Raw genomic sequence first — 21,041 nt, 5'->3', positions numbered from 1 at the left:
TACACTTTAACTACTGTTGCACTTTTATTCTGTAAAAAAATATATATATATATATATATATATATATATGGGTCTACCTGAGATGGTCGACAAGCCATTTGATCGACTTTTATTTGGTTGACCATTCATTTGGTCGACAGGCAGATTTTCCCCCCTCCCCAATGTTGTGCAACCCTGGAGTTGATATATATAGTTAGGGGGGTGTGGGGGGCAAAGCCCCCCACATAAAACTGCTTGTCGACCAAATGAACTGTCGACCAAATGAAAGTCGATCATTTGGCCTGTCGACCATGTGATAGGGATCCATATATATATATATATATATATATATATATATATATGTATATATATATATATATATATATATATATATATATATATATATATGTAAATGGGTCCCCTTCATATGGTTGACTTTTCAGAAAGTCGACTTTCATATGGCAGAGACCATATGATCAACTTTCAAAAAGCCAGCCATGGGGAACCACTATCTCCATACAGTGCGGAATAGGAAAATTTCTTTCTTCCGCACTGTAGTGCGATCTCTGCTAACAGTTTAAGGTAAAGTGTTTGTTGTGTTTTATGTGTTTATTTTACATGGTCAGCTTTTCGAAAGTCGATCATATGGTCTCGGCCATATAAAAGTCGACTTTCTGAACAGTCGACCATGTAAAGTAGACCCATATATATATATATATATATATATATATATATATGTATATATATATACATTTTTATTAACATATATTCTGTTTTTCTCATGTATAAATAGTATAGTTGTATATTGTACTACCATTGTTACATGCTTTTAGATACTATGTTAGGAACTTTGCATTTGAACTACTATTTGTCCTATTTTATGCACTCTAAACATACTAATAGTCATTATATCAAATGTAAAATCACTGTAATCTTCCTTGGAGCTTTTCTCCCTGGGTTTCAGATGAAAATAGGCTTCTGGCCCAGTTAGACACTACCCGGTTATCAAATGAAAATAAATAAATATATAAAACTGAAATTATGTCCAACTGTTATAGTTAACATACCTGCAAAATAAATAATCTTCATTTGGAGTTTGTAAATTAATTCAAGTTTGAACAATATAACAAGCCAAATATAAAGACAGAGAGGTAACCAAAGCTGCTCAATAATCCATTCATAAAGTGCCTGTAACTGCAACTAGGATATTCTCCAAGAACCAAGCTTAGATTTAAAAGCAAAAGAATTTATTTGATAACCGACAACAATTTTATCAAATAAATTCTTTTGCTTTTAAATCTAAGCTTGGTTCTTGGAGAATATCCCAGTTGCAGTTACAGGCACTTTATGAATGGATTATTGAGCAGCTTTGGTTACCTCTCTGTCTTTATATTTGGCTTGTTCTTTATTGTTTGGTTTCTGAACAGAGGGGGATTTACACTGTTGGATAAGAACTTTTGGTTATTATTCATTGTTTGAACAATATAAAACTAGTTTGTATGTCCATCAGATTAATAATCTACTCCCATTCTGATAACAAAATAAAATACAACATATGGTAAAATAAGATATTTAAAAAGCAAATTTCCTTTACCATTTGTTGGTCCTTTACCTACCACTCAGATTTTTTGCATAAAAACACAGAAAGTACTAAAATGCCCTTCAACATCCTTGCCAACATAATGAATTTGTAGCTGGATTACTTTAATTTAGTATTTCCCTGATTTAAATACAATCTTTAAGAAAAAAGTTTAGTTGAATACTTTTCATTATAGATGTAAAGCCTTTGCTATCTTTCCATCTTAACAAATTCTAGTATTTGTATTAGTTTCTAAATCTTGATTCCATTTCAGAAAACTCTGTGGAGCTTCTGGCTATTGTCATGACATTAGACTGAAATTTTTGATAATGCTTTTTTGATCCAAATATTTAATGCTGCAAAAATATTTTGTTTCCTCATATTTGCCTAGCTGTTATATTTTTTGTGCTTCCTCCCCAGGACTTTGTCTGATACCTTCATTATTGTCACCTAATCAACCCATTCATTCCCCAGGTAAGGCAGTAGCCCTACAGGCCCATCATTCCTGCACATGAATGCTGTTTACTGCTCCTTTCCCCAGAGACAGGTGTTAGGGAGCGGGGTACCTTATTGGTCTGCGGGTGCAGCTTACTCTGTCTTTGGGAGCATGCAGTTCCCAGTGAGAGCTCCTTTGAGCATGAGGAAGCATGCCTCTGCACAAAGTTCCTCTCAAATACCAATGCATAATCAGGGCATCCTGTGCCAAAGTAGCAACTGCCTCATGTAAATTGACAACCCTCTCCTCTTACCTCCCAACATCCAGACTTGTGAGAGATGCACTTATATATCCAGACTGGAAGCCATACACTCTCCAGCCAAGACCGGAATAGCTGGTCAAGAGGAGAAGGTCAACACTTGCACCACACCACATGGAATATATAGCCCTCCAGAACACACACCAGCACTGTCTTCACATAAAAACACAAACCACACACTCACCTTCGCGAAGGCTCTCAATAAAAATCTACCCAAACAGCAGAGACCTCCATGGCAGAAACTCATTCAACCACCACAACACAACACTAATCATGAGACACATAATTCTCCTAAATAGTGTGCCACTCAACCAAAGCAACCTAGGCAAAACAGCATGCCCAACACCATAGTCATAGGTGACTCGATAGTGAGGCATACTGATGTCCCACTCACTAGGTTGACTAAGGTGAAAGTAACAGTCAGCTGCCTGTCAGGCGCCAGGATCTGCCACATAATGCATGCACTCAGGTCCCTCAACAACAGGTACAAATATGACTCTGTCATTGTACATGTGGGTGTGAATGACCTGAGACATACCTCCCTGGACTACATAAAAAGAGACATGGAGGAGCTCTTGGATTCTGTAGCCCAGGCGGGTATGACCCTAGTCCTGAGCAGTATCATCCCATCACCCAGAATGATACCACACTACAAGCAGAAAATGACTGATTTCAACAATTGGCTAAGTTTCTGGTGTCATTGTATGGGGATCCAGTATCTGTCTGCCTGTTATGACATGATTGACAGACCTCGATGGTTTGCCAGAGATGGCCTACATCTGTCATCCCTGGGCTTCCGGATACTGGCCAAGGCTTTTGCCACCCCTATATTTGTCTGATGAAGTTCTGTGGTTCAGGACGAAAGCGCTTACCAGCTTTCCATTTGATGTGAATAAAACTTTGTTCTTTACCCAGTGGATTATCGGCTCTTTACTATCTGGTACGAAGGTACATTTTTAAACAAGGTACGAAAGTACAACTGGGTTTCTTTGACTCCTCAGCTGCTTTTTGTGTTTTTTGCAACAGTTTCGCTTTGTGACTTAAACTACTCATGTACCAATACACTTGCCCAACATTCCCTGGAATTCATTAATTCCAATGCCCTGGACCAGCTCATTCTTACCCCCACTAGAGATAGCAACATCCTTGACCTGGTCATTACTAATATGGGTGACCTTGCTCTACACCAATAGTTAACTCCTCCCTGGTTAGATCCAACCACAAACTAATCACCTTGGAAATCCACCCCCCCCCCCCCCCGCAAAAGTAATCACCATGAAAAACTTCTCCAAAGCTAACTTTCGGCTCCTAAAAACAGAGGTGGCTAACTTCACGGCACCCATGCAAATGCAGAATATTTGCATGACCGCCAAATCATACACTGATGCATTGTACGAACATATACACAAATGCATGGATCTCACCATACCCAATAGAATCAAGATGCTCTGCTCCAAAAAGCCAATCTGGTGGTCCCCTGCTATAAACAAACTCTATAACAGAAGGAGGAAAGTGATGCAGAATAAGGTGAAGTCTCAAGACTGGAAAAACTCCCTTATCAGCCTCAACAAAAAGTTGAGATCCCTCATCAAATCCTCTAAAGCTAGCTATGAAAACAGAATTGCAGCAGATAGTAAAGACAACCACAAGGCCTTCTATAGTTTTGTAAAGAATATCCACAGCAATACCCAGATTTGCTCTGAGCTACTGCACAATGGTACCTCCTATACTGAGCCAACAGACATTGCCAATATACTGGCCAACAGATTCAGTGCCAACGTCACCCCCCCCTTTCTCTTCCCAAAGGATCAATCACAATACCAGTAGATTGCCAGGCACCCAGTATTACTGCTGCACATGTTAAAACAGCACTGTCCAAGGCCAAAAATACAGCTTCCACAGGACCTGACAATATCCCTGGCTGTGTTCTACATGAACTACAAAGTGAACTGTCACCTCACCTGTGTACCCTATTCAATCACAGTCTCACCTCAGGCTTTGTCCCTACCGAATGGTGCACTGCTACAGTCATCCCTCTCCACAAAGGAGGAGTGACTACAGACCCTGGGAACTATTGCCCCATTACTCTGATGAGTCTGATATGCAAAGCTATGAAATGCATCATCATGGACCTAATAAACAAGGATATAGGGAATCTCCAAACTGTGGATCCCATGTAGTTTAGTTTTGTGAAGAGTACATCATGCCTGCTCAACTTGGTTGACTTCTTTGAATCAGTCACCAGAGCTGTGAATGAAGGCAAGGAGGTTCATACAACCTACCTTGATCTGGCCAAGGCCTTTGATACAATTCCCCAATCAGGAATCATAGAAAAACTCACTAAGCTATGCATCAACCCCTATATCAGTAGGTGGGTCACAAACTGGCTCACAGATAGAACCCACAGTGTGAAAGTAGCTGACTCCAAGTCATACTGCCGACCAATCACGAGTGGAGTCCCACAGGGTTCAGTCCTGGGTCCTCTCCTGTTTGGTATCTACTTCTCTGAAGTCCAGGCCAACATGAAGGACTCTGGCTGACAAAGTTGGAAGCTATTGTTAACTCCCCAAGTGATGTTGACATCCTACAGAAAGGCCTCACTGAGACCAACGACTGGTGTCAGAACCATGGCCTTAAGCTCAATGCCAAAAAATGTGTCATCATCCCCTTTGGGAAAAACCTGGTTCCCATGAATTACCACATCGATAGTAGTCCACTGAACACAGAAGGAGTTATAAGAGATCTAGGAACACAGGTTGAGAGCAACCTCTCTTTTGACCACCACATTGCCATTGTGGTCAGAAAGCCCTTCTATGTGGCACATCTCATTACTAAGGGTTTTGCATCCAGGAAGAAAGAGGTCATTGTCTCCCTCTACTCTTCCCTCATTAGGCCAATCATCGAGTACAATGCCCCATTTGGCATGTACCTCACTAGACACCTGCAACAACTGGAGAGGCCACAAAAGTACCTCACAAAAAGGATCCTAGGCCTTAAACACTTGTCCTATATGGACAGACTCAAAAAACTCCATCTATTTTCTGTCTCATGTCACCTACTTAGAGGCGATCTCTGCTTGATTTACAAAGCCATGTCTGACCCAGCTCTGTTAGAAATGCTACAGCTAAAGAAATCCCATTCCCTCCGCACCGCATGCTCCAGAGACCTCAACCTCATTACCACAATCAACAGAACATGCTGGAGGGTCAGGTTCATAACCCAGAGACTGCTCATGCTATGGAATAGACTTCCCATACATGTCAAGCAGAGCGCCTCACTGGCCGTCTTCAAGAGAAATTTTGATGAGTGGATGGGAAATAGAAAATTCACCCTGGGGATCACTCCAGTGGCTCTACTTGACAGAGGCACTGGGAACTAAGGTCGGGTGGCACAATGCCAGGGTAATCCTATGGGCTAGGCTTATAAAGGCTCCAGGGCCATTAGCCTAGTACACACCTATGAACCTATAAGGAACCATGACAATACAGGCTCAGCAGGCTCTAACTCCATGAGGTAACTCCTAGTGCTCCTTTTAGGTGTCACCCTTGTGAAGAACCGTAGCCCACCGAGGGTGTGTGAGCTGGCTGCTCACTCAAATCTTCCCCTGCTAGCTCCTACAGGTGCAGAAGACACTGTTAAAAAGCAGGTTACATGCAATGTCGTCAAGACTTTACCCCTCTACTCCATGGAGCTGGTGACTCCTTAGCAGAAGTCAAATAATCCCTTTTGGCACAGCTTTCAGCATATCCAAATCCCATCTCTGAATCCCTGCTGTTATCCATTTTCTGGTTTGGTACTTTCTCTCCTATTCTGTATCTGAAAGTTATATTGGTATTCAAAAACATTTTATAAATGTGATAAGTTTCATAAGAAATGTGGAAAAAAATATCTTCTGCCCACTTTTCACCTCGACATAGCTTCCGTTATCAATAAGAATCAAACTCTATATCAGAAGTAATCTGAATAAAAGCTATTACTTAAAATTTCAAGCCTAATATTCAATAGTTCATTCTGATTACATATCATTTAGGCCACCACACAGGTCTGTGGGACAGCAGGTTTAACCTTCAGTCTATGATGATATAGAATCATGTTTTCCTTCAAACTATTTGTTTTCAGCAAATGATACTCTGGTAAAAATCAGTTTGTTAGTCACATAAAATAGCTGCTCTGGCAAAATTAACATTTTAATAACCTTAATTTATCCCATAATGGAAGATGAGTATTGCTATTGTACATGTGTCTTGTCTTTAAAAAATGTGATTTTCTGTTTATGTACCAACTATCTTTCAAAGTATTTTAGTCTCACTGTAATTAATAACTTAGTTTGTGAATTTAAATCATGCAGTAGACACTTTGAACATCAACATTTTTGGATTTTCTCTGATTTACTTTATAATCTGTTGTATTGCTGACTTGTTACTTAGACACAAAATCTTAAAATGAATAGATTTTGCAGATGTTAGTATACGGCATATCAGGTCATCTGATAAATTGCCTTTTTACTGTTACAGAAAGGTCTATTAAGTACATTGTTTTATTGACACGCTACTTGCAATAAAAGGTCCATAATAAAGAACAGCAGTGGAGAAATCTGGCATTTGCAAGGTCTAGTAATTTGTTTTTATTCTGTTTGCAGACTCAGTATTATGGAGAGATCAGCATCGGTTCACCTCCTCAGACGTTTAAGGTGGTGTTTGACACAGGTTCGGCCAATCTGTGGGTCCCGTCCTCCAAATGTTCTCCACTGTACACAGCCTGCTGTAAGTGTTTATTTACTTAATTTACTGTATTCTATGTTGTTGATAACTAGCTCAGCTTACAGTGAACAATAATGCCAACAAAGCTTGAATAGGACACCACAAACAAAGGGCTACTTATAAAGCACTAATGTAAAGGCACTAAACAAAACACAGCTGTAAAACAAAGCAGTCATACAAAGGAATGTTTAAATTTAGTCAAAATACATGCAAACATTGTGGCATACTTGCCTACTTCACTAGTGAGTCGTATCCGCTATTTGCAAATCAAATGTGGCAACAGCGTGAATAAGTATTGAAAAATGGTCACTTGTTTAGTGTCATGGATTTATTATTTTGTGGCACTTAGCTAGTTTGCTGACAAGTAACCCTCAAATGGGTTTGGCAGGCCTTAACTTAGAAAGCCAACTATTTTGACTGCTTTAACGCCAGCAAAAAGGTAGCATGTTAATGTTTCATGCTTGCATTTCTAAGCCTTAGCTATATTAGTTTATTGATAGTACAGACAGTGTTTAAATAGAGAATGGTCAAAATCCCTGTATTAATTTTTACCTCAAAATCTTAACAATCCTTTCATATAAAATGCATAACCTATGGCCATATGCAAAGTAGTATGTACACTAATGGAGCAGTTTTGCTGGATGGTGGTGGTGGGGGGGTAAAACTTTGGTTTGGTGCCTGGAGCACTTTTGCTGGCTGGGGTGTAAAACTTTGACTTGTTGCCTAGACATTTATGTTGAGAGAATGCTGCATCCAAATTATTGTGTTTATCTAAAAACACAGAAATTGCCTCAGTAGTGCAACCCACTGAATACACAGTTTGTCAAAAAAGTTAAACATTTTACAGAATATATTTACTCATTTTATAACTTGGTTAAAAAAAATCTGCAGGCATTCTAATCTGCTGGATATTATGGGACAATTATGAATTTGTGTAATGCTTAAAATAATCATTTTCACCTTAAGGCTCTAACCGCACAGTGTCTGAAGGCATACATAATAGTTCATCTGTTCTGCCCATCTCTGAAGTACTGCTTTGAGAGGGGGAGCTGATTTCTGTTCAGAAGCTGTTTCCAAGAACCTGTCACTGCACATGCTGAACAAATATAGCCATCACTTTCTCTGCAGACTTTAGTTGTGAATTGGAGTTCAGACATCAAAACTAACTCCCCAGGCCATCTAACGACAGATTACACTCGAGATTAGTAGCAATTGCAAGGGATGATGGGTGATAATTAACTTTCAATGGAGAGAATCAGGTTTCAAGACAAGCAGTGGGTCAGCATCCCCACACTGGTCTTTTCCCTTAAATTTGAAGAAAAAAACGTACGCAGTGCATGACTATAAATTCCGTGTTTTGTTCTTTATTACCTTTACTGACCACTAGTAAGTGAACTCTGCATAACAGATGTACGGGGCCAGCTCAGTGTCTGAGTGGAGAAACAGAGAGCGAGAGAGACTGATTCATTTGTGGCAACGTCTCAGGTTTGTCAACTTTCAGGTCATTGCTTTACTCTATTTTGGTGTTTCACACACAGCTGTTTAGTTTATTGGACCAAGTGAAATGTTTTGTACCACACACCAAAGCAATAATGTGCATTTGCCTCTCAAACTGCGTAGTCTGACTTTGTCTAATGGCTATGACTCAGGAGAAGAGAATACAAGAGATCATTTTTTATTCTGCGGTTGCACAAAAATTAATATTGGTTTTGCCAGTTCTGTGTCAGAGAAAGATGAAGCCCTACTGCAAGGAAGACCTGTTTTCCAAGATGTTGAAACAGCTATAGAGGAAGACTAAAAATAAGTAGCCAGAACCATGTCACCTGTACTGAGAACAGGAATACATGCTCGTTCCTGCATTACTGGGTACAAGAAAATGCAGGTGATAGCATGCAGCACTTAGGGGTGAAGTCATCCACACCAAACAAACTGCGTGCCATGCAGCTACTCAGTTGTAGGCAAGATGCACAGGAGCATATGTAGATTCCTAAGGTGGTGCTGTGGGATTTCTACAGAAATGTACCCACCTTCACCATTGTATGAACTAAAACATTTGTGTGTTTGGCCCATTAGGTTATTCACTAGCCAAGGGACAATAAGGGTCTGTCCTTAAATATGTGTGGCCTTAGCCAAGGGTGGGCGGGTGTAGCCTGATTCAAAGGCCACTGCAATGAAGAGTGTCCTGACACAGGTACATTTAATAGTGGTAGGTAGACAGGCACAAGGAGCAAACTCCCTTCAAGGTTGCCTGAATGACAGCCTCTTTGGTTGGATCATACCCTTGCTGGTAAAAATGATCTGAAGTACTATAAGAAGGTGACTTTGACAGTTGTCAGACACTTATGAGGAAAACATGTAAAAAGAACAATAAATAAGACAATTTCCTGTCTTTGTAATGTGGGTGAACTTTTGTTTTTTGATCTGTCTGTACCATTTAGATAAAAAAAGAAGAAGAAGATGGTCATGTCTGTGGTGTAGAGATATAACACCATGTCAGTAAGGTTTAACTAGAATTATGAGTAGCCCAACATGTAGGGGCAGGGCTTAAGGGATAACCCTAGCTTTTTGGGATGCAAGTGATAGTCTGTGGAAAGAACACCATGTGGAAGGTGTAGCTTATGTGGCCCTTGAACTCAACTAAGGAATGCTTTAGTCTAAACATGACATCTAGTGTGCACTCAGTCAGGGGCTTGGCATGCTAGCCAAATAACCATCCTTTCTGATCAACATGGGAGGGTGAAATAATGATTGGAAAAGCTACCTCATGGGATTCTATCCAAGACAGCAGGTAAGTAGGCACTTCTTGAGAGATGCTCAGAGAACAAGTATTCTGATAGGAAAGAATGCGCCTTCCCTCTGGAAAAAAAGTCTCAACTGCCATTTTTTACTAGCTCAAAAGAGGAATTAGCTAATGTATCTTTTGAAATTATAAATTGCATATTTTATGCTATTTGGTATTCCTACACATTACTGCTAGTTAACGTTACATGCTCAACGATAAATAATTCAAGAAATTCACAGACTAAATCTTCACTGAAAGGGATTCAGCAGATTTCTTAACTACTAGAGCCTGCCAAAAAAATGAAGATATCAAAGTACAAATGGACAATATTTCAGAAAATTTTACCCAAGATATAAACACTATTAATAAAATTCTTTTGACAGCATAATCTGCAGATTTATGACATGGAAACCTTATTAATAATGTTTACAGGTGACAAAGTAGTATGTGTTGATGTTTTACTGAAACAATATAATATGTTGACTCTCAAATTGGTGAACTAGAAAAACAGACGTGGGGGAAAAATATAAGGATTTGTTGTATAATTGAAATGGGGGACTGAAAACATGGTAACTTCATTACAGAATGGATATATAAAGATTTATACATTTAGTTGGACTGCTCACAAGGATAGAAAGGGCTCATAATTCCCTCAACCATTTCATCAGGTCTCAGTGCTTTGCCTAGGTAACGGTTGCAGTATTTGCAATGAATTGCTTCTATAACTGCATGAATGAATCCTCTGGTTAAAACTGGAAATAATTTACTATGTTGGGGCAATTATGCCATGAAGATGCCGGAGAAAAAGTGGCATTGTTAAAAGTTTGAAACAAAAGGACATTAAAGTCTATTTCCGTACCCTGATAGGCTGAAGTGTTTCTTATCCACTAAATGAAGCTTTCTGACATATTACAATAATGTTTTTGTTAAATGTGTATTCTACAGACTGGTCAAGCATCACATAAGAGACATACTGAAGGTAACAGCTAAAAACTCACTTCTAGCAATCAACCAAAAGCCACTATAATTCCCTCAAAGAAACAAAGATTATATGAAAAGCTAATCAGTTATGACTATAGTTTCTTGGAAGTCAAATATTATTGCCGTTCAGATGAAATGTTAAGTCTGAGGTCCCATCTGTTTGAGTCATTGGTAGTTTAGATGGATGTAAAATACAATGGCACAATTCAAAACAAGATGAGGAAGTTTCCCAATGCCTTGGTCAAATTTCTCCTAATAGTATAAAAATACCACCTTAGGTATCCTCTGAAAAGAGACTACTAGCTTAGTGGGGCTAACTGGGTCTACAAAGGATTAAAACAAATAAAATAACTACCAATAAAATACTCATTGTTGTACTGAAAATATTTGCTACATAGATAAACATTTTAATTTTGCATTTCATTTAAGGGAAAATGAAATTGTAATGAGTTTTTCCATTTTGAATATCTACTTATTTTACTTAATGATTCATAACAGTTTATTGAATAATTTATTACACCATTACTTACTAAACTTTCTTTTAATTTTACATATAATTAATATGCATTGTATATTAATGAACCAAGAACATTCATTAGTTCATTACAATGTTAAGAGCCATAGTTTTGAACTAGGTAATTTTTCAAAAAGATTTACTTTTGTTTGTTTTTGAGGTGTTTTTAGTTTATTTGTGCTTCTGTGTTTCAGGTTTATATACTTTGTGAGTTATTTCCTTGTTAACACAAAAGCAAGATTCTTGGAATCAATCAATATGTTTTTAGTTATATATTGTTTCTTCACCTGCACTTTTGCCTTTGCATTTATTTTAATGATGGCTTTGTAATGCAGTAACATCTCTGTTTAGTATAGTATGAAATCCATAGGAAGAAGGTGTTGAGTGTTGTGTATCTGAGATGGTGGTTGAAGAAGTACTAAATTTCTAGTGCAGATTTGATTGACACATCTCCGCACGCCCTTCGGCAGGGTCATCTCCTTTTTTCACCTGTATCAGCAGTACACTGTTCTCAAGAGTTACCATCCAGCATCCAAACTCTCCCAAATTAATCAACATGTATCCAGTCAGGGTTGATGAATTTATACTTGCTTTACATTGACTGGTCCCACTACTGATTTAGATAAACAGCTATTTGAAAGAAGTGCTGCTGCCTTTGAGAATGTTTATCATAGATGCTTGTTTACTAGAGATGACTTTTGAACAAAGTGCTCAACAGACAACAATATAATTGTTTTTGTGTGATGGTAAAAATCATTAAATGCTTTTTACTTACAGCTGCCCCTCATTATGATCATCAATCAAAAATGTGTAGAATTATGTTTACTAAAGTGCAGATATAATTGAATTAAAATGCACATATACAGCAGAGACATTTGTTATATTAGAAGCATAATGGTTTCTCAACAAAGGGGTTATATCACTGGGATATTTTACTCCTTTGTCTATTAGTATATTTTCTTTTTACATGAATATTCAGGGGTTTACTGGGAGCTTAACAGATGCTGGATACATATAACATATAGCATAAGATAACATATAACATAAGAGAACATATAACATATAAGTGGAGTTGGATGCCTGCCTAAGTGCTGATAAGTGGTGGTGCCAGCCAAAAGGGCATTTAAGCTATACATTCACTCCTTCTCTGACTTTCCCCTGCCATTGGGACCTTGCACATATGGACAGCTGCATCAGTAATGATGGCAGACAGTGATGTTGTGGGAAAACTGACTTGAGGATTCAGTGAATGGTATAGTGTACAGCTGGACATCTAGTTGTGGAGTTCTGTTCTCCTTCAATATGCTACATGGTTATAGAGTATATGACTGTTTGCTCATCCTCTTCTTAAGATATTATATAATTCATATAGTAAAGCATGCTTAGTACTGCAGAGCATCACCCACAGGATGAAATGCATCAAACTTTTGTTTTGATAAATTGCTGGAGGACATCAGACGGAGTATGGTTTCTGTTATTAGTATAGCATGAAGACTTTGTGCAGCTTACAAAAATGAGGCTTTATCTTGATGGGTAGGTATCTTTTGATGACAACCATTAGCAGAAACCAATGGTTGTGAAATACATCTATTTATTCACTGAATTAAACACTTTATATTTAATTTGGGAACGGTTATGGCTTATATTTTTGAAGTGTAACTATTGGGAAGTAATTTATTGTATTAGATACTGTCACTGAGTATATAGCTTACATTAATAAAGCCATAGTGTCAGATGACAGGGATTTTTTCCAGGTTCTGACAGCATGTGCTTACATTTTTAATGTCAAATGCCAGCTTATACATTCAACAATTTGGAGCCTTGATATAAATATGTTGTAACGATCTCTGGTTTGACATCTCACAGGGGAAAACAGTCTTATCTGCATGTAGAATGGTGTTAAGAAATACTGGTGGAGTTACAAGGTTTGATTTAATATTCAATCCCCTAATTTAACATATAGGCTATACTAGCTAAACCCTAACCTTTAATTTGGGACCTGATGATAACTGTATAAATATGTAGTACATCATTCACTATTCCTCCCTGTCCATCAGCTAAAACTTAATAGTAGTACACTCTTTCTTATTTATAAACGCATTTATAATCTTGTTAAAGCTTCTAAGCTTTTCAATTATTTGATAGCTGCCATGCTGCGTTTCATTTATCTGATGGGTACTATGCTTGGAAAATTGTTCTTATATAAGCTATAGGTCTACAAATTCTTCTGTTGCTTACTTTCTGCAAATATATTGTGTGTGTGTGTGTGTGTGTGTGTGTGTGTGTGTGTGTGTGTGTGTGTGTGTGTGTAGACACACACACAGACACACACACACACACACACACACACACATGTTCTGAATAATCAAACAAGAATTATTCCATTTTTCCTTTCAATTTAAAAGAAACTAATGTTGCCTGTAGAACAGACTTCTCAAATCAAATATGACATGCATAAGCTAAATGGTTAGTGTTATAAAATGTTTTCTTCATCAAACAGCAAAAAAAAAATATTTTATGTAAGAAACATTCATTAGTGCAAAGAGTTTAATCTTCCTTTAATGACAAACTTTATGGTTTGCAATATAATTAAAATTTAAGATAAGAACTATAGTTTATCTAATATTTATTGGACATTACATAGGAGTGTAAAATATTACTGAATATATTGCAAGAAAAATAAGAGGACATTCAATAATAGCAGAGTTTTAATTGTTTGCTAAGTTGAAAGGTGCAAGTACATTGAACTGGACACTGATATGTACTTCAGCTAAAGCTGTAAAAATGGACATTAACTTTGAATTTGAAGGATTTATTTGATTTACAAGATTCTAATTTATTGTTCTATGTGGATTGGTCATATCTCCTTAGAACTTAGTGATAAGGATAGATACATTTTTTATGTTATATGTTTCCAAAATCCACATTTAAAAAAACTTTTGCATGTGTAATTTTGTACCATAATACTCTTATGTGAACCTTTTAAACACTGAAATGCTAGGTATAAAATTAATCACCCATGTGAAAAAAAATAGTTAAAGAATGGTTAATTAATAAAATACCTTTAATCCTGTTTAAGGAAAACATGATAGCAAATATGTCACATTATGGTACTCATTAAAATGTTGTTTATACAGTAAGACATTTTCTTGATGCAAAAATAAATTGAATGATTTGTATGAAAAATCATTAATGTCCAATAAAATTTAAATGTCAGTAGCTAAAGTTCAACAAACAGAACATCACATTTAAGACTGGGTACAATAACTAAAAAAAAAACATTTATCACATATTTAGGGCCATAAAAACTCAAACAGTTTTTATATAACTCCATAGGGCATGCATAGTATATGGCACAGTGATGACAATGCATCCAAATCAGAAGCATATGCAGTGTATTAAAACTCTAACAAAAGAGATAATAAGCACAAAGGAAATTATAAAACATTTTTGATGACTTATATATCAATGACAAAGAGTATCCAAAAGTAAATATCTTACCAACAATACTAAATATAATATATATTGTATGAAAGAAAATGAATTAATCAGCAAATCTGAATTCTAAAAGAAAACAATGCACTAGAGATTGATGGTATTTTGCCTGAGAGCTATAAACATTTACAAAGAATGTTTAATAACACAATTATAAATTTTAAAAAAATTAATCTTGGAAATACTCTATCATTGTTTCAGTCTTGAGACAAGATTATTCTTTATGCAACTCCTATAATCCCATGTCTTTGCTTAATAAACATCATATATCATGTCTGTCATGCAGAAAAGATTCATTCCCATAATTATTCATGAAGATTTGGCTTCATTTTACAAAACACAAATTCAAGATGATACTAAAACAGTAATTGCAGTAACAGATGATAATAAGCATAAGAAACAGTAAATAGTTCAGACAAACAAAAAGCTTCAAAATTAATAGAGTACACAAACTCAAGGTAACATTAAGAATAATTAAGAACAATAGAGCATGCTAATTTTAATAATAAGAAATTAAAAGTAATTAGTTTAAATATACAAAAAAGCTTTCTATTCAATACTCACTTGAGTTCATTGTCTTTATAAAACATTTATACCATTGCTATATAAGGTATGCAAAAATATAATATTTTCTTTCAGAAGGAACAATAATTAAAATTCCATAAATACAAGGATGTATAAAATATCCTTAGTCCTTTATGGTAACCATAGTACTGTTAGCAGATGCATTTAAAATTATTTAAAAAGTTACATTGATAGTATGGTTAATAAAAGGCATTATTTGTTGATGACAGACTATTAATCATAGCTAATAAAACAATGTCCTTCCTACATACTGATAATATATTTTGGCCATTAAATCAAATTCAGTAATAAAACAAAATCCAAACAAATAGTTGATTTTGTTTGAATAAACATAACCGAAATGTAAAAGGTTCATTCATTTTGATGCAATGGCTTTTAATTTAGATAAAGTAAAATAAATCCCAATTTTAGAGAGATAGACAAAACTATATTTTACATCTGAAGATAAGCTCCATTTAGCAAACTGACATTATGCATAATTTATATACAATTCAAAGTGAGATTTTATCACCATTAAAATGTATTAGCAAATTAATAAACCCCTGCTAAAATTTCATATGGCATCCTATTAATTTCCGAATTTCATTTTAAAATTAAAAGTTATGAAAATGGCGGGATTGGATTAGGGTTCAAACTTATATCATGGTTTCTTTATTCAAAGCAATATATTTAATTGATTATTGACATGATTAGGCTTCAAAAACTGCATTAATTGTTATGTAAAACTATTACTTATAAGACTAAGGACTCTCAAATTTAACAATAAAATTATACTTGGTATAATTAAAACAAAAAAAAAATGTCAAAGCAGGAAGCAAAAAATAAAGACCTCTATTCAAACCACAAGTTCAGCTAGCACTTTCTTCTTAACAAAAACTTCATCAGACTAAAGTTAAAACTATTTAATAATTCATATTATCAACCATGGCCAAAGAAATTAGACTAATGTCACCAGCTCATTGCTTAAAACATTCATACAAAAATGCATACCTCAGCTTACTTAGATGTTAATCAGAATAAATTGCAATGCTTTTAAGTTCTTCGTTTCCCTTCACTTTAAAACTATGAAATATGAAAGAATAATTCTGAGCTATTTGAGCTAAGCTAAGACACCAAGCAGCAGTACTAAGAAATAATTATTTTGATATGAATAGTTGGACCATCTCCACTATCTGTCTTTAGCTAACTAAACTTCGGGGTGCTCACAGTGCTTCATTTCTAAGTTCACTTTAAAACTTCACATTTTAATTTAATCCAGAGAACAGATATGTCCTCATATGTATCTACAAACTATATTCCCTTCATTCCAATGCTAGCTCCTTGACATCTTTTCTAAGACCTTTTTTCTATGTGATCTAAGACAAAAGTGTTCACCATATAAAATTATTTTGTGTGTTTATATAAACAAAAAACTCTGATGCTTAGCATTAGAATTTATTCCAATTAGCTTTCATAAAAACTAAACTATATATTCATGAGATAAAAAGATAGATAGATAGATAGATAGATAGATAGATAGATAGATAGATAGATAGATACTATCTAGTCATATCTGATCAGGTGTTTTTAAATAACATTAAAAAGAATAAACTTTATTTCAATCTGAAGAAAGTGAATGCACTAACCAAAGTTATGGTTTGATTAAAAGAGTGGTCTTCACTTCCTGTTTCTACCATGCTTTTGTTTTGGAATTACAGTTTGATAATATTCATGTTTTAATTATATTCACTATAATATAGAGCCATGATGTATACAAACTATCTTAACAGTTTTCAAATGTATCATAAGAGACATGCCTTGAAATACTGTGTTCTCTATATCCTTCCGATGGACAGTACATTAGTATTTATACACCTAATAAAGGAGGACAACAGTGGAGTGACAGATTTTTAATTCATTGGTTGAAATACTTAAAATCTAATTTACCCTAATGTGACACATAAAATAATGTTTACATTCATTCTGAATATAAGCTGTTATTTTAAATTGTATTTTTCCATATTATACAAACTGTTAGAGCCTTACACCAATCTGCTATTTTCCCCATTTTTGCTCATGGTGTTGGGGTATCACTTCAACAGTGAAAATCATTTAGAGCCAATGTTTACACTGCCAGTTGGCTACAACACTGAAAGATATTTCTGATAATTATTTTAATAAAAATCCACATCCTCATCTGAATTCTAATAGAAAAATATTAGCCTGAAATCACACATTGGAACAACTTAATTCTACCTTTTGGAAATTATTTACATGAAAGTTTCTCCAGAGCTTTCTATGATTTTTACTGGATAAGCAGAAATGTAATAAAAATTATACCTTTTACAGGAGTGAAAAATAATATAAAAACAAATTTGTGATACACATTTTTTGATTGTGAACATCTTAATTATATGTTAGAGTGGTACACAAATGTTCGCCAATCTCTCTGGATAGATTCATTTGAAATATTAAAATGGTTAGGCTTATTTAACGCTTCCATGCCCTCTTGTATTACAATGGATCACAAAAAGGTTATAATGTGAAACTGGAATAAATCTTCATTTTAGGCATTTTTAGACAGTATTAATTTTTATACTAAGGAAATATAATATGTATGAGAAATATGATAAGCCTAAGTTTCAAACCTTGGCCTAAATTAATAGTTTTATTAAATAAAATTTAAAAATAACATTCCAAATGATTATATTATGGTATCATAGTAACCCTAAAATGTTTATATGAGAGTCTATTGTTTTATTTCTTTTTTATTGATAGCCAAGATAGATTTTTATATGTTCGTGTTATTTATAGCTTTAGGTAGAAGATATTTTTGCTAGAACATAGTTGTATATATCTTCTAAAACTCTGGCAAACAATTTTTTTGAAAAAAATAAAAACTTCCTAACACTTAGTTGATAAACCTGATCCCAAGCTCTGACCTCTCCTTCCTGGTGTCCTCAAAACAATACTGTACTACTCTTTCCAGCCAAAAACAGGAAAATTATATGGGAACATGGACAAAAACCTCTTCCACTTGCTATACGTCAGTTATCTTTGTATCCATCTTCATTTATTCTGTTATCTTCTGATTTCAGAAAATGGGAAAGAACAAATACATACATAAAGGGAATGGGGTTCTATGATGATATGGCAATTCAGGGCCAAAAGGGGAAAATATATCAGAGGCAAAAAGATGCCTTCACAACTTCTGCCAGTGAGGCCATTAAGGATACTTTTCAAAAGACTGAGTTATTCACACTACTTTGAAAATCATGTACTTTAAAGAATGGTTGCAGTCATTCCAATTAGACTAAAGTGGTAATCTGCATAGTTAAGTGGTAACAGCTGAATAGAATCTCCAGAAATGTACTGAATTTTTAAGATGAATTCTGCAGTAATAACTTTAGAAAATTTGACCAATAACAGAAGTATTCCATGACTTCCCTTGTAGTAGAATCAGATGAATATGGTGGAAGTAACATGATGGCACCAGGTATCTCAGAAGGGAAGAAGAGAGTCATTTTCTAACAAACTAGATTTAAAGACAATTTGAAATTAATGGATGAACAGCTAAACAGTAATCAGAATAAATCTGTTGTGTATCCAAGATGCATGGTTCTCTGCCTTTGAGGATGATCTAGAAGCAGAATGACATATATTTTAAATGCAAAGGAGATATGTTTTCACAAAGTAGCTGGTCTGAACAACTTGGGCAGAATGTTTATGCAGATTGACAGTTATGGTTACTGATTTAAACTTAAACCCCCTCTCATTCCATTTAGAACAAGATATGTTTTTTGTAAAACCAAAAAAAAATCTTCTGGAAGAAATCTTTTATATCTTCACACAAATATATTACAATATTTGATGTGCTGGTCAAGAAAACATATCCTGTTGGTTCTGTCCGTACCAAAGCATTGAGTTTGTTATGACAATGCAGTGTATCAGTGACCCAATTCTTCAAGCTATCACTGTACATAAGTGGTTAATGAAAGTAAGAATGTCATTAATGTACTGAATGTCACACCCAAACTCTCCCACAAGTATATGCATGTGTTTACTACTGCTTGTTTTGTACATTTAAATATTGAATTCTTGCCATTGCATGAAGAATATAGATGTTTTTAAAATGGAAGCCCTAAAAATTCACAATTGGATTTTTGAAACAGTTGAATCTCCCTATGATCCTGTTAGACATGGATCTTTGGCATTTGCTTTACAAAATGAGAACACAAGAATAAATGCACATAAACTTGTCAGCTGTACAGGAAGGGTCAGTGCAGGAAAAACTTTTATAATAAGAGGTCTTTCAGGCAACAGCCTACTTTTAGTAGTCAATCTTTTAATGACAGGTCATATGGAGCAGCACCCTCACAACAGGAGCTAGGGATGAGGGTTTTAGGGTCAGAAGTTCTTTGGGTTGAGAGCCTACTTCTTGGATTGAAATAATCCCGAAAAATTACCACTTGGGTTACTCTCTTCCATTTCCCTCTTTTTTCTACAAAGAATGTGAAAATTGTTAGTGTTGTGATCAATCTGATAAGTGCTGTGTTGAATCTGATACAGGCTAACAACACAGATGAATAAAGGCTGGCAGACAAGGAAAGAAGCTCTAGTATGCCATTTCATGTGCTCACTCATGTAAGTAGTACTACTACTTCCTAACGTATCTTCCCCAGGTCCAGGAATGAATTTGATAACATATGTTTAGAAAAATGTTATCCTCCCCTCAGAATAAAGCTTGTGTTTTTACTGCATTCTGGTTAGGATCTCTAAAGATCTATTTCTGTGGAAGACATGGTTATAACTGTAACTAACTGATTTGTTATCCATGGGTGAAATCACATACTAGAGATCTTTCTGGTCCTCCAGTATGGTGATTCACCATATTGGAAGGTCATTCCAATAGGAGTGCCCCATTTCATATTACTAAACATGGTAGACATTCTAGGATCATCCATTATAAATGTAATGAAAGGTCACATGTACATCTGATGTGTATTAAAATCTCAGTCATCTGGTTGCAGAAATAATTATTTTTATTAACATTGCAATATCTGAGACTACCTGCATGCTGTATCAAAGCACCACTACTAACATCAGCTGTGTGCAAAGCTCACAATCTATCTTTTATCAGACTAGTCATATCAGTAATCTGATATTATCATTAAAGTCCCATAGAAAAACTTTTATCAGGTCTGTCACTCTTCAGCTACAAATGCATATCCTGCATTGTCCCTCTATCAGCTGACTTCTGTAGTGCTAATCCTGATGCCAGATTTCTATCTAAAAACTGCATTGATAACATTTCATTGGTTGCAGATGTAATACTTGCCAGTAAACTATAAGGTCTGCGTTGAACATTAAGGCTATATTTGCTGGCATTCTTGAACATTGGACTAATCTCTCAGATAATCACTTTTTTACCAGGTAATGGAAGGACGACTGGAACTCTTGTATTCCATTTCTATTTGTACAAGGTTTGACTCTGTCTGAAATCCGTCACTTGTCACTATGTCTGTTCATTGTCAACACTGTACATAATACTGCTACCAGATTTGACTTATGCATGGGATTATCATTATGAGGGGTGCAAGTGTAATAAAGGTGGTGCAGCTGGGATCATCTG

At 35.5% G+C, this 21,041-nt stretch overlaps 1 protein-coding gene across 1 annotated transcript in view; it reads left to right on the top strand.

The window, feature by feature from the left end:
• The window catches only part of LOC122805961 (renin-like), a 109,244-nt gene that overhangs the window by 35,884 nt on the left and 52,319 nt on the right, over window positions 1-21,041 (top strand). The window contains exon 3 of the mRNA XM_044076202.1: window positions 6,953-7,076. Within this exon, the coding sequence (XP_043932137.1) occupies window positions 6,953-7,076 (124 nt within the window). The remainder of the gene's footprint in view (window positions 1-6,952; window positions 7,077-21,041) is intronic.

This window comes from Protopterus annectens, chromosome 7.part0 (assembly GCF_019279795.1).
Source record: "Protopterus annectens isolate FY-2018-M chromosome 7.part0, PAN1.0, whole genome shotgun sequence".
Classification (NCBI taxonomy): domain Eukaryota; kingdom Metazoa; phylum Chordata; order Ceratodontiformes; family Protopteridae; genus Protopterus; species Protopterus annectens.
Note: the sequence above shows the minus strand (reverse complement) of the source record. Positions and strands in the feature narration are given on the sequence as shown.